At 38.9% G+C, this 26,163-nt stretch overlaps 1 protein-coding gene and 1 long non-coding RNA gene across 8 annotated transcripts in view; one reads left to right on the top strand and one right to left on the bottom strand.

The window, feature by feature from the left end:
* The window catches only part of myo16 (myosin XVI), a 265,694-nt gene that overhangs the window by 4,948 nt on the left and 234,583 nt on the right, over positions 1–26,163 (bottom strand). For 4 of the 7 annotated variants that reach the window (XM_056251798.1, XM_056251799.1, XM_056251802.1 and 1 more), the window contains exons 31-34: positions 21,211–21,581; positions 19,599–20,774; positions 14,769–14,936; positions 13,107–13,192 (exon numbers count right to left, since the gene is read on the bottom strand). In XM_056251798.1, the coding sequence (XP_056107773.1) occupies positions 13,107–13,192; positions 14,769–14,936; positions 19,599–20,774; positions 21,211–21,581 (1,801 nt within the window). Of the gene's footprint in view, positions 1–4,275; positions 4,365–13,106; positions 13,193–14,768; positions 14,937–19,598; positions 20,775–21,210; positions 21,582–26,163 lie in introns of all 7 variants that reach the window. The other 3 variants (XM_056251800.1, XM_056251801.1, XM_056251797.1) reach the window with 3 other exon arrangements.
* On the top strand, positions 2,168–24,593 carry LOC130085837 (uncharacterized). Its single transcript, XR_008807182.1, has 2 exons — positions 2,168–2,301; positions 24,007–24,593. It is a non-coding gene; the product is annotated as an uncharacterized LOC130085837 (long non-coding RNA).

Genomic DNA, 26,163 nt, shown 5'->3' with positions numbered 1-26,163 from the left:
AATCATTATTAACACGCATATTATGGGATTCTCACTCTGCTGGGGCATTCGGCAGAACACATAACTTGCTTTCTCCGCCTCTTACGTTGTCCTCATTGTCCTTTATATGAGATACTATCTCTCGCTATTTCTTATCTATGCTGTGTACAGCAAAACTGGATACTATTCATATTGAGGTGGCAGTAATGACAACTGATAAAATGGCTTTTTATGGCTCATATGCTTTTCAACATTTCTCAAAGTGTCTTTAGCATCTGCAGTGGTTTTCAACTTGTGGGTCACAAGCTAAAAATGTGTCATGTCTGTTCTGATAGGATCATGGAACTCACCATATGGTGTTTAATTAAGATAGTGAAATAAACAGGCTTATGAACTTTTAAAAGGAAGAAAAAAAAAATGTCCAATCAAACTTCCAATGAAGTTTTATCGTCAACCACGGTGTGCTTTGTTGTGTGAATTATTGACTGCTGAGAGCATGAAACTGTTGCATTCAAGAAACAAAAATGGTCCAATTCAGCATGTTAAGAATTTTGATTATTTGATTGTTTGGCCTATGTATTTTCAATGTTTTACTAAAGTTTTAAAGACTTTTTAAAATTTCTATATGATAACTTATCGGGTAAAATCTGGGTCGTGAAACAAAAGTTGTCAAGACGCACTGTGACAAATATAGTTTTTTTTTTTGGTCACAAAAGTTTTTTTTTTGTGACAATTTTTTTCATAATTTTTTCATAATCTTAATTAAATCATACTTTTAAGTTCATTATCTTACACCATTCTTTTTTTTTCTTGGTTTAAGCATAATATTTGAAAAATAAGTGTAGAAATTTCTAAATATTCTCAGAAAACAAGTCTAGATATACTAGATGTTTGTTCTTGCTATCTTGGTTGTACTATTGGTAAATATTTTTATTTAGAAAACAAATCCGTAAATAAATTCACAATATATTCTCTGAAAACAAGTGTTATGTTACACAATTTGGTTTTGAAGCTGTTTGGATATTTTTACTTACAACCAGGGGGAAATATATTTTTCAATTGTAAAATAAAGGTAGTAAGCATAAATTGGCCTAAATGAATGCATAGGCCTACATGCATAAATTCAAGATATATTCCAAGACATATCCTATCCAGCAAATTAACAATTTTGCAATTAGTTTGGCCTATGTAGAATGTAATATTAAATTTCAATGTTTGATTTTAAAGAAATTTTAATTTATATATGATAACTTAATTAAAGCCACTTAATGCCCAGTGTAAAATCTGGGTCTTGAAACAAAAGCAGTTGAGAAGAACTGTGCATAACTATTTCTCAAACTTCATCGGTACACCCTTCCTTATTCCAGCTTGAGGGGTATAAAGGTCTCTATATTCTTTTGGGGAGTGAATTCAGATTGTGGTCTATAGAGATATGCATGCGTGTTAATCTCTCTGTCCAGGCCGTACAGATGTGCAGTTGGATTCTCCAATGGCTCTTTTATTATTCAGCCTTTAAGAAGATTAGTATGCTCTCCTCCTCTCTTATCCTCTCCTGCCCCTCTACAAGAACCCATGGGATCCATGGGTTTGAAATTCCACATTTTCTCATAGCATCTCGTCAATTTTTTTTTTTTTTTTAAATACTGTGAAACCTGTAAGAGAATCCATGTGTTAGCATACAAAAATATTTACCAAAATATGACCATGTTTCTTTGGCTGCTCAAATGATTACTGTATTTATACCATAGTACTTACACAGCACTCCGTGGTACTAGTACATGGTACAAAAATATTTTGAGGTGCCATGTCCAAAAAATGTACTTTTTGGTACTATTTTGTAGCCACACACTAAATCAAAAGACTCTTTTCCGTGCTGATTTTGAAAATCTGACAAATTAATTTAAATATGTCGAATTTATTAAATGGAGCTAAGAATACTAAAGTTTTTCAGATAAAAATACTAATATCTGAAAGCATTTTAAAATTAGCCAACGAACATGGAAGGATTTGTATAATTCTACGAATTGCAGATGTTCCCGTTTTGAAGATTCTGTGGAGTTCCATGTGCATTTAGGCCCGATTATTCATTTTATTCTCACTGTTTAACTATCAAACACACTGCCAGTTCTTCTCTAACTGTTTTGGCTTCCAACTGTCATCTTTTTGCTTCTCTTTTGCTTCGTAGAGGAACATCATAAGCCAGACTGGGAATACAGCTGTCGAAAACACTGAGGAATCCAGAGCAACGATGCTTGGAAGTCACCTAACAAAAGAAATCTGAGTTCATGTGATGTCTTTTGGAGGATGGTCTCCCTTCACATGGTAAGTAAACAGATTGAAAAGTTCCTTTGGTACCAGAGTGACGGTATCCCTAAATGCACTTTAGTATCTTCGGAGAAACTCTTAAGCATGTCTTAGGCGATGTCGCACTCTCTCAAAAACCAACATGAACATACAAATCCCAGGCTTGGTGCATCAAGTACATGCTCTTCACCAGTAATTAAAATCCTATGGGCGCAGAAGGACAGGTAATTAAAAAGGCTAGGATCATGGCTAACCATAATCCACTAACGAACGCTCCTCGGCTGCTTCTCTTCATGTTCCTGAAAAGCCTTCAGACAATTTGAGGACATCAAAAAGCTGAGAAAACCTTGAAAGGCATATCAGTCCAGGTTGAGGTAGGACAAACCTGGTCAGTCCTGATCATTTAAAGGTTTTACAGGCTGATCTGACACCCTGTGTGACTCCTAAGCCTATATTAGCTTACAGGCATGAAGTTAGAGGACGTCCGAGGTAAAGTGAGCTAAAGAGTTCAAGGATAACAATGCATGTCTTGTGAGAACAACCACATATGTTTGTACTGAGATATATATATATATATATATATATATATATATATATATATATATATATATATATATATATATATATATATATATATATATATATATATATATATATATATATATATATATATATATATATATACATATCAGGGATGGGCATTTGTTTACTTGAGAAGTCAACATCTTAATATCTAATAAACTTCTTTTTGTAAACTTATGCTTGCAAAGTGTGCCTGTGCTTTTGTTATTCAAAAGAATATTGACTTGGATTTACATTTTTCTATTTAATGCAATGACAGTCATACTTATAAGCATGTATGCAGTTTACATAATTGTGCTATTGCTATTCAAATTACTTGTATTAATTACAATATTATACAATTATTATAATATTTTGCTAAAGCAATTACATGCTGAATTCTTTGTTGACTTTGTAAATCAAGTTAACAAACTAAGGCAAAGTATCAGAAAGTGACACCATTATCTTCAAATGAAACCGAGTTTGTTTTGGCACATTTGTGTATAGTTATACACTGGATTTGAATTGGTGTGAAATGTTTTAAAGATGACAAAAGTCACAGTTATTCTGTTTTTATCATCAATAACTTGTCAGTAACACTTTATTTTGATGGTCCCTTTTGAACATTCTACTGACTACAAGTAGCTTAGCACCTACATGTCAATCAATTCTGACCCTAACCCTACCAGTCTACTAATACTCTACTAACACTCTAATGGGAGTTAGTAGACATGTAAGCGCAACGTAACTTATAGTCAACAGAATGTGTTAAAGGGACCATCAAAATAAAGTGAAACCCTATTGTCATTTGAAATCGAGTACTAGTGGCCATCCCTTTACACACTGGCCTGTTCCCGCTGGCCGTATGTGTGGCACATGTGAACATTTGTTTGTGGTTGAAACATAAGAGTCATTGATTCAGTGCAGAGACGTGGCTCTGCTCCACACTCCCTATAAGGCATGATTCAGCAGGCAACAATGAGCATCTCAGCATGAGGACAAACTTCATAAAGAGCCTCTGTTTCAGAGGAAAATCAATAAGAAAAACTTAGGAAGGCAGAGAACGCAAAAAAGGGACTGGATTAAATGAGGGATCAAGGAAAGAGCATGGTCGCCATGTACGCAGCAACGAAAGAAGAACCAGCGGTGAGGAATGGAGAAATTTCAACAAAAACTGCAGCTCATTTTCACATTTCATTACAGAAAGAAAGCTATACAGCATAAGTAGATGACCAAATGATGACAGTCATTTTTAATTGAATTCTTTTTTTAATATTTATTGTGTCCCTATTGCATTGCAAGAGCGGATCCTAGATGTTGCAGAGCTGCAGTTTCCTTCAATAGCATGGGAAGCAAAAAGTGAAACGTAAAAGACGGGAATTGGAAGGTGCAGGGCAGCCAGTGAGGTACTGTGCTATAGACCAGACTCACCCCATCCCTATACAGGCCTGAGGGCTCATTCAGCCCCCTGCCTACAGCGCCGCCCCCGCACCGAAAGGCGAGAAGTTGAGGTGACTCCTCTGGAAGAGAGGAAAGACAGACAGAGAGAGAGAGAAAGCATTCAAAACACATATAGCATTTCTTACATTCTTTTCACAACATGAAATCATGTGCTCAATACCTGTGATTACCTGGAGCAGATGTGCAGACATGATTGAATGCTAAAGAAACTACAACAAACTGGATTGTATGATTTCCAGTACAAGGTTGCTTTGAAAAAAAAAAATGTACGCAATGACTGATAATATTTATTTTTTATAGTAGCCTGAAAATGTGTTTAGACACTTAAGTCACATTAGACTCCTTATATTCAAAATATAAAATCAATCACATGATCCACTAAAGGAGTGCATGCAAAATCACTTTTGATAAAACAATGAATATCAATTACAATAGAAATAATGCTAAATTCAGAATATTAACAAGTACTCATTTTCCACAATACTCTAAAATATGCATTAAAAAAGAGCATCCACATATTTTGATTTTGAACAGTACATATACTGTTTTATGATTTATATACAGACGGACAGACAGAATGATAGATGGACAGACAGACAGATGGACGGATGGATGTGTTTGTGCCATCTTTCTTTAAAACAGATGCTACTTGGTTTGCTATTGAATTATTACCAATGACATTCATACATTTGGAAGTCTTGGTTAAGTGTCTAAATACCTCATGGGGCCACGCTGTATCTACAGTCGGTCAACATCTACGGGCCTGCGTGATGCACAGCAGATCTGTCAGAAGAAAATGCCTCTTCCGACCTTATCGCATACAGACACGGAGCAAGAATACTCCATTACAAGAGCGCTTGTCCGGGAACACTTCATTCCTCCTGCTGTCATTTTCCAAGCAATCTTCTGCACCCTGCGGATCTGAATGCTGATAAGGCCGGATTGTGCTCGCCTCATTCTCGCTCTCAATCTCCGGCGAAACCAAGCTGATCAATAATTAAACATCATGATCTTCCGCGTGTTATGGGACGTTACAATGTGGATCAATAAGGAGCGGATGGACCAGACGAGAGGAGGAGTGAGAGACGGGGGAATATGAAGCAGGCGTGTGCTAATACATGATAAGAGGCATTAAAATGCTGTTTCCTGCTTCCGAGTGCCATAAGGACATTAAGAGGTAGAGCGTCCCTTTGAGGATGACCCCTAGTAGGGTTACATTTGAGTGATGAGAGCACATCGTCACTGCCATCTGTTTTTCCTCAAGTCAGGCCTTCGATAAAAGGACAGGTTTTACCTAGCCTGGATGCCAGCCCGAACCCCGCCCACAACATTTTTTGGTCGGGAAGTTCGGTCTGGACTCGATCCATTGAGGAGTAATTATGATCGGTTCAGAAATGGTCGGCCAATCAAATTGCCAGGGCGGGCTTTATACGATGATGGACAGATGATCTGCAGTTACGTAATCATCACGTTATCAAAGAGCGCTTGGGTTGAACTGGTTTCCCTCAAAGATGACTGCAGCTGGAGAATAGAGATGTATAGATCCCGCTATCGCGTCTGTTGTAAAAGAAATCGACAGCGCATTCATTTTAAAAGACGAACAGAGAACTGCAATCAAGGCATTTGTCGATCGGAAAGATGTGTTTGCCGTCCTTACTACGGGATTCGGCAAAAGTTTATTTTATCAGCTGGCTCCGATGGTCGCTAAGAAGATGGGACGCAATGAAAACCCTGCGGTCGTTGTGGTTTCTCCTTTGGTCGCACTCATGGAGGACCAAGTAAAAGAAGCAACACCCATTATTTTACTACTTCTTCCAGCGTGCGTGTTGTTGAGTTCTGTTGACAATTTGCGTAGCTCATAAAAAAAAACACTTACTGCGTTGCTCTGATTGGTTGTAGGTCTATCCAATTGAGTGCAGAGTTTTTTTTTTTCCTGGTTCGGTTAAGACACGCCTCATAATCAAAGCCCTATGGAGCAGAATCAGACTCACATTCTGACTAGAATATGAGTATGACGAAGTCAGGCTAGGTTTTACCGGTACAGATCAGGTCTTGTGTTGTTTGATGCCACATCGCTAAATGCATCAACACCGAGATGGTGGACATGATGTTTTAGCATCGGTTTGTTCGATGTTTTGAGAGAGCGTATCTGGCACAGCGCGGCGAATCTGAAACTTCAGTGTAAAGTTACCAGAGGACTGAGTATTGGTTGTGAGTGAGCATATACTCTAGTTGATGTGGTTTGAAAGGTTAGTGTCCAGTTTCAGAGAGTACTAGCATGTAGCTCACTTCCCTCGGTAGGGGGCAATTCTGTCACTGTGAATATTTCATTATTCAATTGAATGATTTAAGTTTTATTTAAGGTGAGCTCAGCATCTGTACAACAACAACATGTTTAAAGATATTTAGTAGATATGTATCAGTCTTTTTTTATTATTATTTTTTTTTACATTCACTTCCTGGTTTCAATGCAGTCCTGTGACCTTGACCCCTATCATGTGACACAGGCAGGAAACCGAGGACAGAATGGGATCCGGTAACCAGAGACCCCGTGGCATTCAGTGCTTCTTGAGGTACAAAGCGTCTCGGGTGTCATTAGTGAAATGCAAAGTGCTTCTACCCTGTTACCTTTCTAAAATACAACCCAACATTGCAATACATGCTCAAGACTTCAGGGTGGAGAAATGTGCGAGGTTGGTCTGGTTAGACGGATGTGAAACCAAACTAGATTGCGCCATTAAAATCAATACAGATGTCTGCATGTGAAATTAAATGCGTGATGTGGTGTGTGTTTAACTGACGGACATCCTGTTCCTATGTACAGTATGTTGTAATATCATGCACACACTACCGTTCAAAAGTTCGTGGTGAGTAAGATTTTATTTTTTAAAGAAATTCATACTTTTATTTGGCAACGACACATTAAATTAATCAAAAGTGACATCTATCATGTTACAAAATATTCCCATTTTAAACAAATTGTTCTTTTACTAAAGAATCCTGAAAAAAAGGATCATGGTTTCTGCAAAAATATTAAGCAAAAGCAAAAAAAAAAAATGAAATGTTTCTTAAGCACCAAATCATGGCTGATGAAAATTCAGCTTTGTCATCACAATAGAAAACATTTAAAATTGTAATATTTCACAATATTACTGTTTTTACTGTATTTTTTTATCCCATAAATGCAGCCGTGGTGAGCATAAGAGATCTTACCGACCCCAGACTTTTGAACAGTGTACATAATTTAAATAACTTCAGACTGTTGAATTAAGACAGCTTGTGATAGCATAAATCAGAATTAAATTTAGCGGCTTTTATAGAATGTGTTCATTCATACGGCTTGTAAACAACGACCATAATTATTTGTAGGCAAGTTAACCATTGGACCAGCACACTTTAACGGGTTAGTTCACCCAAAAATGAAAATTCTGTCATCATTTATTCAACATCATATTGTTCCAAACCAGTATGAATTTCTTTCTTCTGCTGAACACAAAAGAAGATATTTCGAAGAAAATGGGTTACCAACCAGTTGATGGACTCCATTGACTTCCATAGTTTGGGAAAAAATATATATTATGGAAGTCAATGGGGTCCATCAACTGTTTGGTTAACCATATTCTTCAAAATAAATTTTTTTGGGTGAACTTTCCCTTCAAGCGGGACAGTTCTCTTATTATATATAATAGATATATACAATGCATTATGTGTGGCAAGGTCTAAAAAAGCACTAATAATTAGGATTTGAATAATAATCTGTCTTAAATGCAATTGTTTTAATAAATCAAATGAACTGTTATAGCTAATATAATTGAGTGGTTTCTCAAGCGACTCTCACAGGTAAACCCAAAATGTCTTTTTGTGGGAAGGACTGGTTACACTATGTTCATTAGGATAATGACAGACTTCTGTCATTCTTTCCCTGTGCCAGAACAAACTGGATTGGAAATGCAGGATGCCAATGCCATTAGAGTAACTAGGACGCTTCCTTTTTAATGGACAAACAATCCACAGCTCTCAGCGCTGGGAAATATGACAACGCAGCTGAGTGAGAGCGAGAGAGGACCCCAGCTAACCTCTTTTAGGAACCTTACACTGCTCCGCTTAGCTCGAATGACAGTGGTTATTTGTTTTGCATTTAAAAAGTACTGGCCCACACGCGTTTACGACAAGTGTGTGTTCCACTTTATGGAAGAGTATTTCAGGGCCACAGCATTATACATATTCATAAATCATTACAGGCCAGCATATGTTCCATAATGTGGGGCCCTCGGCAGGGGCCCACAAATTACATGTAGAGAGTGACAGGTGCACTGTGGTGGTCTCTCGCTTTCAATTATTATGAAAGCATATTTCCATTACTGGGACTCAAGTATGAATTGGCGAGTAGAGCAAGGAGATTATGCAGACATGGAACAATTATGAGACCGAAAAAATACCTGAAATATTCTATCTTTGGTCCAACATTTAGTGTGTGCTGTACATTCTGAGACTACATTCACACTTTAAGTCCAAATCCGACTGGAATTTGATCTAAATGATTGACTGTCCAACTGTTCAGATCCGATTTTTGTGTCCCATGGCACTCGTTAGTTTTCAGAATGTAGGCGTTGCTTTCTATGCCAATAACGTTGCATTGGTAGGCATTCGCCAGAAACCACATGGAGGGATTGTCTTACAATATGACACACATCTAATTAAGCAGTGGCAGAAATGAACAGTGAAAGTGAAGACACCCCATTACTGGACAACTGAGATGTCCAATGTATTATAATTTTCACATCGACCACAACACAACCTTGTTTCCGCAACGACGTCTGACGTGTTTATTTACGTGGCGTGAGAAAATGACATAAGGAAAAAAACGCTACGTTAAATCCGATCAGAGTAGTCAGACTGAAACGGATTTCCAGAAATGAAATTGTAATAGGATTTCAAACCACAAATGAATGTGGCTTTGATGTGATTTTTTTTTTTTTTTTTTGTTCACACTTGCTAAATACGATCAGATTCCATTTGGACTGACATGGATCTTTAAAAGTGTCAGACTCAAATGATTTGACATTAGTATGTTGCTATGTGAAAACATACTCACAATAAGCATAAAACACAGCACGTATAGATATAATAGAGGATACAATTGTAAAATGTATTTATTAAATTACTATATTAATTATATGTATTAATTTACCACATTGTTTTATTTAATTGGACATTTTATTGATCATTTTCATTAATGGATGGTATTATGTTTACGCCTTCTTGGATTTCTATTGTCCTACAAGCCTGTTGCAATGCATTTTGTTACTGCCTTCTCTGCAAAGGATATATGCGGTCACCTCTGTTTTAGCCAACATGAGGTCATTTCGGAGGTAGGTACACAGAAAAATTGCGAGTACAATTCACAAAAAATTACAAAGAAACGGCAAGTAACACAACACATTGAATTAAACACAAAATTGTGAGGTATTTTCTTGCAAATCGTACTTAATTGTTTTATTTACAACTTCAAAAACTCTATTCAAAAATCTTTTTTTTTTTCGTTGTGCAATGTTAATGACGAACTTTTAGAACAGGCTCTTTGTCGGGACTCCGTCTATGGCATCTACATGGCATCTCACTAGATTTTGGAACACAGCCATTCAGATGATGATACACTTATGCGAGACAGTGCAGTCTGTTGTGGATCTCTCTACAAAGCACGTAAGCTTATAAAATGAGCATTTGACTGCCATAAATCAAAGAATTCTCTCTTTGCTGTCAGCAGGTGACAGTGCCATATATCTGTCCTCAATCCCATCATCCTAACAGATGGTGTTTTCTCTAGCTACTGTATGGCTCTCTCTCTCTCTCTGTGTGTGTGTGTGTCTACGCTTGTATGCATACGTTTTTTTTTTTTTTTCAATATAACTACCAACTTCACGTCCTCTACGTATGGCCATTGCTTCCTTATTCCTAATATGGTCTTCCTGTTAGTGATTGACAGTCACATACATTGTATACTGCTCATGCTATGCCATGAATGTCACGGTCAAAGCTATCTATAAGCTAGACATTTAGGAAGATTCCGCCTTGATTCATTGGAGCTTTTTACCTGGCAGCCGGTGGCAATCATCCATGTATTATTTATGGTCAAGGTCATATATTTATCATTTAATCCAAGATTATGTAAAGACAGGATTTAACCCATTGATGTGCTATTAATCAGTCTTTCTTTAACAGTCTTTAAACAAGTCTCTTTTATGATTTGATTAAAAAAAAAAAATATATATATATATATATATACAGTATATGAGTCAAATTTAGATAGACGACACCAGAAAGTGAAAAATAAACAAAATAAAAAATCATTCTGATATATTATGAAGGGCCAAATAATTATATGAAATAATAATTACAGGATATACTTGTATATATATATATATATACACAGATGTAAATCTGAATATATATATATATACACTCACCTAAAGGATTATTAGGAACACCTGTTCAATTTCTCATTAATGCAATTATCTAATCAACCAATCCCATGGCAGTTGCTTCAATGCATTTAGGGGTGTGGTCCTGGTCAAGACAATCTCCTGAACTCCAAACTGAATGTCAGAATGGGAAAGAAAGGTGATTTAAGCAATTTTGAGCGTGGCATGGTTGTTGGTGCCAGACGGGCCGGTCTGAGTATTTCACAATCTGCACAGTTACTGGGATTTTCACGCACAACCATTTCTAGAATGGTGTGAAAAGGGAAAAACATCCAGTATGCGGCAGTCCTGTGGGCGAAAATGCCTTGTTGATGCTAGAGGTCAGAGGAGAATGGGCCGACTGATTCAAGCTGATAGAAGAGCAAATTTGACTGAAATAACCACTCGTTACAACCGAGGTATGCAGCAAAGCATTTGTGAAGCCACAACACGCACAACCTTGAGGCGGATGGGCTACAACAGCAGAAGACCCCACCGGGTACCACTCATCTCCACTACAAATAGGAAAAAGAGGCTACAATTTGCAAGAGCTCACCAAAATTGGACAGTTGAAGACTGGAAAAATGTTGCCTGGTCTGATGAGTCTCGATTTCTGTTGAGACATTCAGATGGTAGAGTCAGAATTTGGTGTAAACAGAATGAGAACATGGATCCATCATGCCTTGTTACCACTGTGCAGGCTGATGGTGGTGGTGTAATGGTGTGGGGGACGTTTTCTTGGCACACTTTAGGCCCCTTAGTGCCAATTGGGCATCGTTTAAATGCCACGGCCTACCTGAGCATTGTTTCTGACCATGTCCATCCCTTTATGGCCACCATGTACCCATCCTCTGATGGCTACTTCCAGCAGGATAATGCACCATGTCACAAAGCTCGAATCATTTCAAATTGTTTTTTTTGAACATGACAATGAGTTCACTGTACTAAAATGGCCCCCACAGTCACCAGATCTCAACCCAATAGAGCATCTTTGGGATGTGGTGGAACGGGAGCTTCGTGCCCTGGATGTGCATCCCACAAATCTCCATCAACTGCAAGATGCTATCCTATCAATATGGGCCAACATTTCTAAAGAATGCTTTCAGCACCTTGTTGAATCAATGCCACGTAGAATTAAGGCAGTTATGAAGGCGAAAGGGGGTCAAACACAGTATTAGTATGGTGTTCCTAATAATCCTTTAGGTGAGTGTATATATATATATATAGTTATAAATCATATATATTTACATTTATATATTAAAATGTGTATCTATATTTAGACATAAGTATATTCAAATTTAAATGCATGTATCCAGACTTATAATTACATATACGTAAATCTAAGATTTATTTATAAATCTTTACGTTTAAATACTTAGAATTATAACTTTATATTCAGGTGTTATACATATATATATATATATATATATCTTTAGATTTCATTTAATTATGTCCCGTTTGACCTTTCATAGTGAATAATTAAATAAATACATTCCATTATTATGTTATGCACAACTTAATAATATTTAAGTTTACATTGTCTAAACTAAATAATAATAAAATGTTCCATGGTTCCAAAAAAAAAAAACTGGTATTATCATGGTGAATTTCCAAACATCACAGTACTAAAAAAAAAAACCCCACCATAATATTAGAGGCAGGTAAATGAAAATGACTTGGCGCCAGTATTATAGAATAATGGGTAGCACTTTATTTTACAGTCCAGTTCGCCATGTACATATTATGTACTTATAGTAATTACAATAACTGGGTAATAACCCCTTTAAACCTAACCCATGTAGTTATCTTATATTACCCAGTACTTTCTTAGTACTCAGTCATTATTCGGTTGGTAAGTGCAACCGAATAATGACTAAGTAGAATAAAAAAAATATTGAATAGAATAAGAAATATTCTTGTTTCCCAAACCATAACATTAAGATTGAGAGCTTCCTGCCTCTGTCTGTCTCTCGTTCTCTGTATCTCTGAGTACCCTCATTAAGTTTTAATGTTTGGTGAGGGTAACCCTGCTTTCAGGACACACAGAGAGATGCCGAGAAGCACAGAGGGCACACAGTGATGGTTTCGGCTTGTTCCTGCGGAGGAGAGCCTGTTTGAAGCACCACCCCTCTTGCTCTAATGCACCTCTGAATACGATCTCCAGATAAGCCTTCACTCATTTCATTTGGCAGAGTGCTGAGTCTGGTATGACATGGGACCCGCTCTCACTTTCATTACCCATGATTACATCTGCCATTTGGGGTCACTGGAGACCTTCTCCCCACGGAAGAGTAGATGACAGATGCCACAAGAGAGCGTGTGCTTGTGTATATGCTTCACCTGAGTGTGGTGGCTGTCCATGTGCCTGTGTAACGCCGAGGTGCTGGATGCATTTGACTTCGGATGTCCATCGTCTTCCAGCGTTCCTATTGAGAGAGAAATATGCGGATGTTAAATGTAACATTCTTCGTGCATGTCTTGGAATATGCGGCTTCAATGTGCATTGTAATCCTCCATTCAGTCTACACATTTCTTTTATTTTTGTCTGTACCAAACATTAGGGGTGTAACAATATATCGTGTCACAATACAAAATGCAACAATATGTATTGTGGATAGTGGCAATCTGTATTGTGTATAGTTCACCCAAAATTTAAATTACTGTGTGAGAAAAAAGTTTACAGAGTTTTAAAGTCAGTCCTATACTATACTATACTATACTATACTATACTATACTATATATAATGTTGAATATAATGTATAATAATGTAATGGGGGAATATTTGTGGGTCCTGATAATGCCAAATGTCTTATGTTACCATTAAAAAGTGGCCTACATGATTTTTAATGTATCAAGTCAGTGACAGAGTGCAAGCATATTCATCTGAAATAATTCTGTATTTTCAGCTTCAGAATCATATTTTTATTTTGATGTCACCATTGTCCGGTGCATTGGGTTACCAGCACCAAGTCCAAGCATATTAATTTACACCCCCAATGTAATAACAAATTTAGCATTTTAATCAACAGTACATTTTTTGTTAACATTTTACCATATGTCTTAAAGTATCGCAATAATATCGTATCGTAAGTTCAGTATCGTGATATGTATCGAATCGTGACATGAGGGTATTATTACAACCTCTACTTAACATATTTTCAAACTTTTTGTATTTATCAGTTTTTATATTTTTTGCACAACAGATATGCCTGAGCTGAGCTACATAAAACTTTAACGCTATTCTTTTGCTGCCTCCGAATTACTGGTGTTTCCTTCTGGAAATGTACATTAGTTCATATACCATTATCTTCAAGATGCAGGCATATAATGACTAAGTGTATGGGTCACTGCTGGGTGTTTAAAACTTCCGCCCACTCTCTGCTACATCCCCTCATGTGGAATATGGAAGTTTACCCCCCCACACACAGATATTAGCCTCACTGAGAGGACAAAAGGCCAAGAGAGTGAGTGTATGTGTTTGTGTAAGGGAGGCGGAGAGACCCTGAGCCATCTGATGGCTCTTTAGGAGAGTACTTTATCAAGTCCAGGGTCTTTCACCTTAATCATAGACCGCCTCAGTGATAGCTTCTGGGTCAACTCACTTCATCTTACCATGTCTGTTTCTCCAATCCCATTCTCTCCACTAACCACCCTCAATCTGGCATTCTTTCCTTTTCCTTTATTCTCTCATTTTATCTCTAATATATTCTCATGCACGTAAACCGCTGGTCTTTTTGTCTGTGGCGTGTCACGCAAAGGTTACGCAGTCATTGGTGCTGTCTGTGGTAAACAAACCTTGGAGCAAGGCTGGGGCGGCCAATGACATGCGACTAAGCTTTAAATAATTGGAGTTTGAATGGGGAAATTGAGTTTTGAATGGGGAAATATATATTTTAAAACCCAGCATGTGCAAGTGTGATTTGAGTGGTTTCACATTTTAATCCTAAACTTCTAAACATGTATTTGCTGAATCATTCGTGGTTAATAAATAAGACCCCAAACCTCTTGTGCCATTACCATTGGAGATCTGGTTGCCGTTCTCGACGGGGGCCGGGTTCGAAGAGTTGGGAGAGGTGTGGTTGTTGGCGTTTTTATCCTGTAACTGTGACGACGGAGAGATTGGGCCTTGATCCTCTCGACCTGGCAGGTTAATGTTGGAATTTGAGAGTACTATGGAATAGAAATGAATAAAAACATTCGATAAATTCATTGTTTCACATCAAGATGATGTGTAACGTGTGCTTCAGCACCATGTAAGGCCCCACAGACCATCTCGCTGTGACGTCGACCTACACCTGTCACCTTGAGTCACTAACATTTCTGCAGGGGCATCTGCAGCTGCTCAGGCCAGGAATTGTGGGAATGATGGAGTCTTGCGATGACGTTGACGGCAGAGAGAGCGGAAGCACAGGGGGATGTTTAAGCCTCACGGTATGCAGGTCTGCTTGGATCTGACCGTCACAGGGATGGATATAGCACAGGGGTCAGCTGCCCTTTTAAACCCCTGTTAGCAGCCTTGTTTCCATTACAGCATTCTCTCTCTATCTCTCTCATGTCATGAGCATCTGACTTCACAGCCAAGGTTATCAGAGATTCATTTACTGCAGCTTTGTGTCTGGGACCCCTACTGACTCTATGTATTCAACATGATCACATTACCGTATTTTCCGCACTATAAGGCGCACTTAAAAGCCTTTAATTTTCTCAAAAAACGACAGTGCGCCTTATAATCCGGAGCGCCTTATAGTGCGGAAAAGACGGTACATTACACTGACTTATGATTATGATGATGTGTATCTGAACAGTGATGTAGAATTAATTAGGTTTCGTAAAAATATTTCATTTCATTCTGATGACATTCTGATCTCTTAGGGTCAGATTTATACAGTGGGGTCCAAAATCCTAAGCCCACAAATAAAAATGCTACGGTTTTGCATTTTTATAATTTACTTTTTTGGGTCACATTATCAACATAACAGTAAAAAATCCAATTTAAAAAATGTATGTATTGTGCCACATGATTTGATTACAACTGAAACCGTAAAATATGGCAGAATTTACTGCGTTTTATATAATTATAATAACTTTTATTTGTATACATTTATTTATTTAGCATCATTACTCCAGTCTTCAGTGTCACATAATCAGAAATCATTCTAATATGCTAATTTGCTGCTCAAGAAACATTATTATTATCAATGTAGTAAACAGTTGTGCTGCTTAATATTTTTGTGAAAACCGTGATCATTTCTTTCATGATTCTTTGATGAATAGAAAGTTCAAGAGAACAGCATTTATTTGAAATATAAATCTTTTGTAACATGATAAATATATTTAGTCACTTTTGATACATTTTATGCATTGTAATTTTTTTATGTTATGCAATATTTAAATATAAATATTATTGTCTTAAAACAAAATCTTACTGACCCTTTGAACGTTAAACCTTACTGACATTTGAACGTTAGTTTAATCGATATGTCACTGAATTAGGAGGATCAAACATGAAAAAGAAAATGAAATGCACAGGGCATATCATCAATGCAGAGCATATCATCAATGCAGTAAGCCAGGGTTGGCTCTGTCTTGTTCGGCACTGCACCTCCCCTTCAAATGACTGACAGATGATCATTACAGTTAAAAAAAAAGGAGATATGCTGTCAACAATATGAAGAGTAGTTCAGTAGATTAAGCTAATTAAACCTCAAAAAAATATCCAGATAACTCAATGTGAGAGGGCTTAAACAATCTTAAAAAGTACAATAAAGTGTGAGAAAAAATTGTGTTGTAGACATGCATGGCACTAAACCAAATAGTATTACAGATTAATGTTTGTTCATTTCACAGACACACTTGTTGACATGTACAGTAATGCAAGAAGTAATTTCCCCTGCTCTGGAGTGACACTGCGTGTATCCTAAGACACACACACGACTCTGGGGATTCACACACACACTGCAGCGATTCAGATCCATCAGCAGACCTGCAGACTTTGATATTTAATATTTCATAGCTACATCATCTCTTGTCCATGCAATATTTATGTGCCTGGAGGTAATACCCCCTGTGCCCTTTACAATAAACTGAATAAAAAAAAAAAACAGAAAACATATACACACACACACACACACACACACACACACACACACACACACACACACACACAATTGTAATCGAAATTATTCAACCCCCATTGCAAATCAGGTTTATGGCAAAATGTACAGAATTTCAGATTCTACAGTAGCCATCACAGGCACCTGACTTGAACCCCATAGAAAATCTCTGGTGAGACTTGAAGAAGGCAGTTGCAACACCCACACCCACGAATATTACTGAACTGGAGGCCATTGCTCATGAGGAATGTGATAAGATTCCTCAGAAACGCTGCCAGAAGCTGGTGTCTGGTTATATATCTCGTTTGCAGCAGGTTAGAACAGCAAAACGGCTTACCATGAAAGGGTTCAATAATTTTAAGACTGCAGACGTCATTAAAAGTCTCATTTTCAGTTGAATTTGGGGAATCCACTTGAAACATTTGTTGTGTTGAGCCACTTCAATTGTTTGAATTGTTTATTGCAAACAGCTGAAAGTCTGTAAATTTTGCCAATAAACCTGATTTGCAATGGGGGTAGAATAATTTCGATTACAACTGTATTTTGCACACAAGCACATATGGGTCGGGGTCATATGGGATCCATGCTCATAAATCTATGATGGGAGTAGATGTACGCTAAAGCATCTTTAATTAAATACAAAGGTTAAGAGGAGGAGGCAAATGAAACCGTGTTAGACACAGCATGTGAACTAAATCGCCACGCACACCCAACATCCTCCCTAAGAACACCTCCTCATCAAATTATCTTATTTTAATGTGACATTTAACACTTGCTCTTTTCCTTAAATGGATAATGTACCTTATATATTAGTTTTCTCCACAGGTGAACGCATTTCTTCGAAAAAAAAAGGGTAATGTTTTAAATTTTAAAGGTGACAGAACACCATTACAGATCATTCTGGCTCAGTTTAAACATTAGGCGCATGGTGTAGCTGCATTTAAGGGCAGTTGTTGGATAAGGTTGCTGTGGTGTCATAACAAAAGTGATTTAGAGCAGATGCAAAATACAGCCTAAACCTCGATCTTACATAAACAGTCTGCCTTCATCTGAATGGGTTTCTGAGAGAGAGTGCTGTGGCTTTTATGGTAAATGTCTGTTTTATCAGCACTGACCTCACTGTTTTTGACAAACACAAAGCCTGGCACTGGATGAGTCAATAAAACCATACTAAACAGGATGTGTTTTTCAATAACCACATATATGAAATTACATTGGTGCTGGGAAAGTTTCAATAATTTGACCAGACTATTATAATCCTTCTGAAGCAAATTAAGCATGACCATGTGTGCTGGTGAGTGCAACTCCTTTTATGAACTATAAAAATATGTGATTTAAGACATATTAAAGATCTGTGATCCATAATACAACAGTTAAAAAGGATAGTTCACACAGAAATGAAAATTCTATCATCATTTATGATTGGTTGGACAGGTTGTTCCAAACTTGTATGACATACTTTCTATTGTGAAACACAAAGGAATACATCTTGAAGAATGCCTTTTTTTTTGTCCATACAATGAAAGTCAGTGGGTTTCAATATTCAGTATTTGCTTTGGACCTCATTGTCTTTAAAGGGATAATTCGGCCAAAAATGATATTTAACACATGCATTACTCACCCTCAAGCCGTTCGAGATGCATATGTCAATCTTGTTTCAGACGAACACATTTTCAGTTATTTTAGAAAATGTCTTAGACCCTTCAGTGGATATAATGTGAAGCAATGGGGTCCACCTCCTTCAAGTCCCAAAATGTGCATACATCCTTCACAAAAGTAATCAATCCGGCTCCAGGGGGATAAACGAAGGCCTTCTGAGGGTAATCCGTGCGGTTTTGTCGTAAAAATATACATATTTAAAACTTTATAAATGAAAATATCTGACTTCCGTCAACGATCGACGCGCGTTCACGGGTGATGGAAGTCGGCGTACGAGGTAGGACGTAGCGTAGGAACCGTCGTGACGTAGAACGAACGCGCCTGCACAGCCAGAGAGCAGAGCAAAACAACGTCTACGTCACGACGGTTCCTACGCGACGGATTACCCTCAGAAGGCCTTCGTTTATCCCCCTGGAGCCGGATTGATTACTTTTGTGAAGGATGTATGCACATTTTGGGACTTGAAGGAGGTGGACCCCATTGCTTCACATTATATCCACTGAAGGGTCTAAGACATTTTCTAAAATAACTGAAAATGTGTTCGTCTGAAACAAGATTGACATATGCATCTCGAACGGCTTGAGGGTGAGTAATGCATGTGTTAAATATCATTTTTGGCCGAACTATCCCTTTAATTGTATGGACAATAGGAAATATTCTTCAAAATGTCTTCATGTTCCACAGAAGAAAGTAATTAATACATGTTAGGAATGACATAAGGGTGGGTAAGTGATGACAGAAAACATTTTTGGATGAACTTTATAAAGGTGCTGTGCATAATTATTTGATGTTAAAACACTCAATTGTATGCCAGCTTGACATTGCAACTATAGACAAGCAATTCTTAGGTTGATTTTAGCTAAAATTTTAAGTACTCCCTATGGCACTTTCAAAACTGCTTTCTTTGTCTGAGCGGACTGACATTGGACAACACCGGCTCAACTATAGGGGGAAGTTTCTGAGAGAACTCTTTGGTCCGTTTGGTGCCACAAATGGCATCAGAATTACATAGACCACCTTTAGAATACATGCACCCAAACACATACACACTTTCACTCACCGCTGTCTCTGATCTTTCTTCCTGTGGTGGACTTGCGGAGTAGGCTGCGCCCTGAACTGAAAAGGGTGTTAAGCTCATCTAGGGGACTAGTGAGGGGTCTCCCATTAGCAGGGTTGAAGAGCAGAGGCGAGGAGGAGCAGGAGTGAGCTCTGCGGGGCTCTGGCCGTGAGGTCTTCACTGGGGAGAAGGGAGGCTTGGAACTGCTTGGGGGTGTCTCTGCCAGACTGTGCACCATTTTATGGGAAACTTTTGGGGAATCTGTGCTAGCCAGAGAAGCTGCACGGGTCAGGGACAAGAAGTTTGTCTCAGGGGGGAAGGGGAAGTGAGAAGGAGGACGGTAGGGAGGTGGAAGTACTGCCGGAGGGGGAGGAGGGGGAGGAGGAGTCAAGGGTGGCGTGGACTTGTCTGGCATTAAGACAGAAAGACTTGGTGAAGAATCAGCCCTTTGCCGGATGTACTGGGGTGAGAGCGGGCTGCCCCCGTCCTGGCTGGTGTAGTTAAGGTTGGTCTCGAACACCGGCAGCTTCTTCACCTCGAGAGGGGTAAGGGGGGACTCATCCGAGGCGGGTGAGCAGGTGACAGGGGACGGAGGGAAGACAAGTAGTGGGGGACGGTGTGGAAGGAGGTTGGGGAATGGAGCTGGAATGTCACATGCTGTCCCGTCCTTGCCCAGCTGCTTTCCCCCGAGTGTGCCAGAGAGCTCCATCAGGGTCACAGGCCTCTTGACTTCCAGCACTGGGGCAGGTAGGGTAGTAATAGTGGGATTGACAGCTTCAGGCTTGACCACCGGAGTTGACCCCACCTCATCAGGTGGGAAGTACTTCATCTCCTCGTATACTGCCTCGCTCAGCTCTGGACTGTGGGAGTCAGCCAGGCTGAGGGCTCGTGAGGCCCCTACCATCTCGATGTACACATCCTCCTCGTCCTGGCAGGGGTAGAGGCTTAGTACAGAAGAATGGGCGCCATCCGCAGATGCTGCTCGCTGGATGAGACCCAAGCAGTGGCCTCCTCGTACCAGGCTGAAAAGTTTCATGTCTGTGGGGCGCACAGGGGAGGGTACAGAGATCTCCTCGTAGGAGCCCGTCAGTTTGGTATTAGGGCTGCGTTTTGGCTTAGGGGGCGGGATCTTCTTCATGGTGCTGTAGTCATCACTGTGAGGCCGTGGTTTAGAGAGAGCTAGAGGTGTAGTCAGATGATGGATGAGTTAGGAAGGAAAGGAAAAAGCCATTTACTAAAATGCCAGGAACAATTCTCAATATTGAGGTAGATGAAGACATTTGTGCTGTGTTGTTCAAAACATGTACAGTACATGGCCAGAAGTATGTGGACATCGGAACACCACACGTACATTGTGCTTTAGCAAGTTGGTATTCTCTAACAGCTTCCAATTCCGCAAAGGTTTTCCGCTAGATGTTGGAAGTTCCCATTCTGGAACAACAACATACCCTGATGTCAGGTGACTGGGTCTGGCTCTGAGTCCGATTCATCCCCAAGGTGTTCAGCTGAATTCATTTTTGGGCTTTGTGCAGGCCAGTACATCATTTATACTAGAAGTTGTCCACATACTTTTGCAAACCATGTAGTGCATTTTTGAGCTGATATTTATACGTACGATCAGAAGGAGACAGCTGGGTTTTTGGTGGGCTTCCAGACGGAGAAGCTTGACCCTCAGCAGGACTGTCTTTGGGTGCAATACTCAGCCCTGCACTCACTGCTTCATACGATGCACTCAGACGTGTGTTTGGGTCTCGTTTGGGTTTGGGAGGAGGTTGTTTTCGTGGGGAGGAGAGGTTCCCTCCATTCCCCTCTTCAGTGGAGTGTGGCGCAGGCTGAAGGGCTGCTTTGATTGATGTCCCAATGCTGGAGTGTACCAAGCTGTCCATTACCAGAGGGAGAGGCACAGAACTTGAGCGGAAATGCCGGAGTGGTCGGTTCCCCCCACGGCCTGCCACATCATTGACCCTCCCAATTTTTTCAACAGCCCTAAACAAAAGGATGAACGGATGAATAATTCAACAAATTTAAATGGTAAACTGCTTGTGGAAATATGATTTCTAGTGTCATTCATCATGACTGGGTATTACTCTGGTATCTAGAAAATCCTTGTTCATATTTTGATGCTTTCAATCATTCACCCTCTATCATGCTAGAAGCATATGTCCTGTCTCAATGTATGATGGGTAGTGAAGGTGCTAAGCAGCTGCCAAGTGTGAGAGGATCAGTTTCAACCTTCATAAAATCAATACACCAATGTCAAGCTGTCCATTCATATCTGGGCTAAGATTTCAGTACACTACACTAACTGCAATGGGTGTTTCCTTAACCATAAAGATAAAACAAAAATACTAAGGTTATCAATCAAATAAAAAATTGTAACCTTAATAATTACACAATATGCAGATTAATTAACCAAATTCACAAAAAAACATCAGGGTGGTACCTCAAATCTGAATTAAGCCACATTCGTTATTATACATGATTAATTGTATAATTCACATTAGGGGTGACCCCGAATAGTCGAAGATTCGATGCTTCGATAGGAGGAGCCTGATTCGACTACCAATCTCACGGTCGAATCTTCGCAGATGTGTTATTAAACGAGGATTATGTCATTTTGGCTATATGAGTGTGCTCAATGTCTGATTTCACATAGAACTACTGGTTTTCTGTCAAAATGTTAATATACAGCCTATTATGATAATGCTGTCAATAAAAATGTGCAAAGAAAGAAGCTTTTAATTAATATTTTTTAACGTGCGTGCAGCGTGAATAAATCCAAACACCCCGAGACAGATTTAAGTTTCACTTTCGATCCGTGACCGACAGAGGAGCGTCTTGTCGGCAGGGATTTAAATCTTTAAAAATGTCTGGGATAAGAAAATCTAAAGATGCACACAAGCCACAAGGATATTCTCCAAGGCTGGATTTAGCATCAGGAAAACCATGATCGCACTTCTGCCGGCCAACGTTAACAGGTTGGTTTTCCTCGGGACGTTCTAAAACGCTTAACGTGAAAAAAGCTTTTAAAACGCTTAAATGGCACTTTTACGTGCTTAATGTATGTACACAGTAGGCTACACACCTTAAGAAACCATTCTATGTGCAGATAAGCAGATGAACCCAGAATATGAACGCAACGCAACTCAAGTCACGTAAAGCTTTTTCTTTAACGGTTTTCTATGGGAGGAAAATGCTTAACGTAGCCTATAATAAAACGCGTTGCGTTCATATTCTGGGCTCATCTGCTTTTCTGTAGGCTATATAGTATGCTTTATTAATAAGGTGTGTACAGAATTTGATCTTTTAATATAACAGTTTTAGGACAAAGCCGTTAAGCGTTTTTCACATTAAGCGTTTTAGAATGTATTTTATCCGCGCACACAATTTGAAAAGACTCAAACGGACACAGGCCGAGTGAAAGACTGGATTTTGTTTTTTCGATCAGGTATGGGTACAAGGGATTTCAAAACATTTCAGCCGGTTCTAATTTGATTTTTGGATACTGTGAACACGTTTAGCTAAAAAGACTGCCGCTCCAGTTTAGCGTTTATTGTTGTTTCTGCAGTTAAAAAGACAAAGTTGACAATCCTGGCCATAGTTTCGTTATGTTAATAATTTATTTATTTTTATTTTATTAATTGATCACTCAGGGTGATCTAATTTAACTAGCCTATTTGTGACTTGTGTTTTGAATATTTGTTCCCCTGCACTTTAGGCATTTTGCACACATTTGTTCTGCTTCTTGTGACTTGATTCTGACTTATTTCGTTTTGTATTTTTATTTATTATAAATGTATATTGTGTTCTTAATTCTTGATTATTTTTCAGTGCATCGATGTTGCGCTGTAGGCCTAGAGCATGCTCGTACAGGCAATTCAGCCGATTTAGCAAATCCTATCTGCAGTGTGGCCTTTCTGCAGTTATTTATGTAATTTCTTAGTTTTATTGATCCAAAATGTTTTTATACATTTTCTTCTATATCTTTGTGTGATGTTCTGTAGATCGCGGCTTTAAAATGTTAAAGCCCCGCCCCCTCCCCAACACCACACACATGATTCGACTATTAGTCGACTATAGGCAGGACTTGACGAATCTGATTCGACTATGAAAATCCTTAGTCGGGGACACCCCTAATTCACATATAATAATTCATTGATTTGCTTTTCAGCATGCCTTAGAATTAAAGTATCAGAAACTTCTCAATTTCAGTGCACTGTTTTTCCCCCCTCATGATACCAGAAAACGATAACACCAAATTAGCATGATATACAGAACTTAAGCCTGAAAAGATTATTTACATTGTTGATTATTTAAGTCTAAGCAGCTTCCTGTAATACTCTAATGTGACATGCACACTCTTGTTTGATATTTCCCCTTTAATCTGAGCTCCCATCTGTTGTTCTTGCAGGAAAGGCGATGGAGTGTTGGGGTGGATGGTGTTCAGAGAACAGGGGGTTGTGCGGGGTTACAGTGACTAAAAACCCTAAGGAGATTTCAGCAACCCAGAGTGGGGGTGGGTCTTATCTCTCTCTGATTAGCAGCATGGAACTCCTCTTCACTCACGGATTGAGTTTGCCACATCTAGATTAGCTTAGCTATGAAACCCCCATCACTCAATAACTAGCACCTCTCTCATTTGTGATTCTTAAAATGAATGTATGTGATGAATGTGTGTACATGTTTTGAAGAACAAGAAGCCCACCCCCATCATAAGAGCAGATGGTCATATGCAGAAGACGCTACTAATGTCAATGGCGACCCAAATACACCTGTGTTTCTGTTTATGCTTGTGTGAATATATTTACATTAAAGTCACAAGTCAAAAAAAACAAAGATTCCTTGCTAAGCTCGTCTTACCAATGATACTGATTACCTGATATTAGCATTACCTTGGCAACCGTTGCTGGCCATCAGTGTCAGACAATTTGTTGATGCCTAAATTCCATGTAAGTTCTGTGTGTTTGGATAGTTTTAATAAAGCAACAAGCTACCAAATGTTCTGTGCTACTGTGATTTTATTATGGGTAAGGGATGGTCTTGAAGTGGAGTGCTTGAAAGCCCCTTCACCTTGGCTAATTCAATCAGGAATTTGGCTATTTTGCACCTTTTGACACTATTAATTGTAAAAGAGGTATGCTTTTTTTGCAGATCTGACCTTGATGTGGACAGTTTGCAGAGTTGTACCTTTCTTCACAATGCAGATGGTAGTACATACTGTGTGTGCCACAGTTAAAGCATCTATGACTGAACCGAGATCCGTCTTCCTTTTTGCTGAATTCCCACAGCCCTAACGATGTCTTAAAAAGTGCAAGCACTTCTGACATCAGTGGCAAACTCATTTTGTTTGCAAATGGAGAACAAGGAGAACCAATAAAATCTCGGATTATATTAGACACTCCAAAATTTGCCTTTTCCACTTCGGTTTGAGGGACCTATAAAAATTCATGGGATGTTTTATTGGTTCTCCTTGTTCTCCCTTTCCAAACAAAATGGCAATATAATTTAGACCAGGGGTGTTCAAACTCAGTCCTAAAGGGTCAGCAGGCTCGTTTCCATTAAAGATTTGCGCAAAACTTTTGCGATTTTTTTCGCAAACTGTCGACAAAAAAACGATTGCGAAATGACGGCGTTTCCATTAACCGATGTTATGCGACTAAAACTTCGTTTTTTCCTCTCGCGATAAGTCATTCCAAAAATCATGGCAACGGACGTTGGTAGGTTTATGTATATCCCAACCACTGCACTGGCCATTATTATTAATCGAAGGAGACGTATGTGTGTTATCCAATCATTAATGGCAACCCTAATACTTGAGAGCGGCACATATGAGGTGTTTCTGGGTGTTTCTCCCTCATATCTGCTTCAAGACCTTTATTGTGGCATTTCTTTGAGGTTAAGAATCCACTATTCCTGTAATTCGTTTGTCTTTTATGAATTTAATAAAGAACTCTGTCTCGTATTCTGTCCAAACATACCGTGTCATCTACGTCAGGTGACTGTAAATGCGCAAAAACTGTTTCCATTGCAGTTTTGCGAAATATGTCTTTCGAATGGCCTGAAAAACCACCTCACGCGGGCGTAAAAACTGTTTTGCGATAAATGGGAGTTTGTGCGAAATTGACGTGTTTCCATTGGACGTATTTTCAATTCGCAATTTCAATTTGCGCAATTTGAAGGGTATTGGAAACGCGGCTACTGTCCTGCAGAGTTTAGCTCCAACTTGCCTCAACACACCTGCCTGGAAGTCTCTAGTATGCCTAGTAAGACTTTGATTAGCTGCTTCAGGTGTGTTTAATTGGGGTTGAAGCAGAACGCGGCAGGACAGTGGCCCTCCAGGAGCAGGATTGGACACCCCTGATTTAGACAATTAGAGTGTCTAAAATAATCCTTCAAGAGGAAGTAACGCTGTAGCGCAGACACATCTGATCTGCCACATCGAATTGAATTTCAGCATACAAAACAAGATTTTTGTTAGAGATCCTCTAAAGAAGACCAATATGAATATGATTATTACCTTGATAAGTATTTTGAGAACTAATTGAACAATAGGGACAGAAGTATGCAA

The sequence above is a fragment of the Rhinichthys klamathensis genome, unplaced genomic scaffold, assembly GCF_029890125.1.
Source record: "Rhinichthys klamathensis goyatoka isolate OS25496 unplaced genomic scaffold, OSU_Roscu_1.1 h1tg000090l_1, whole genome shotgun sequence".
NCBI classification, from domain to species: Eukaryota; Metazoa; Chordata; class Actinopteri; order Cypriniformes; family Leuciscidae; genus Rhinichthys; species Rhinichthys klamathensis.
This window is presented reverse-complemented; position numbering and strand designations above follow the sequence as displayed.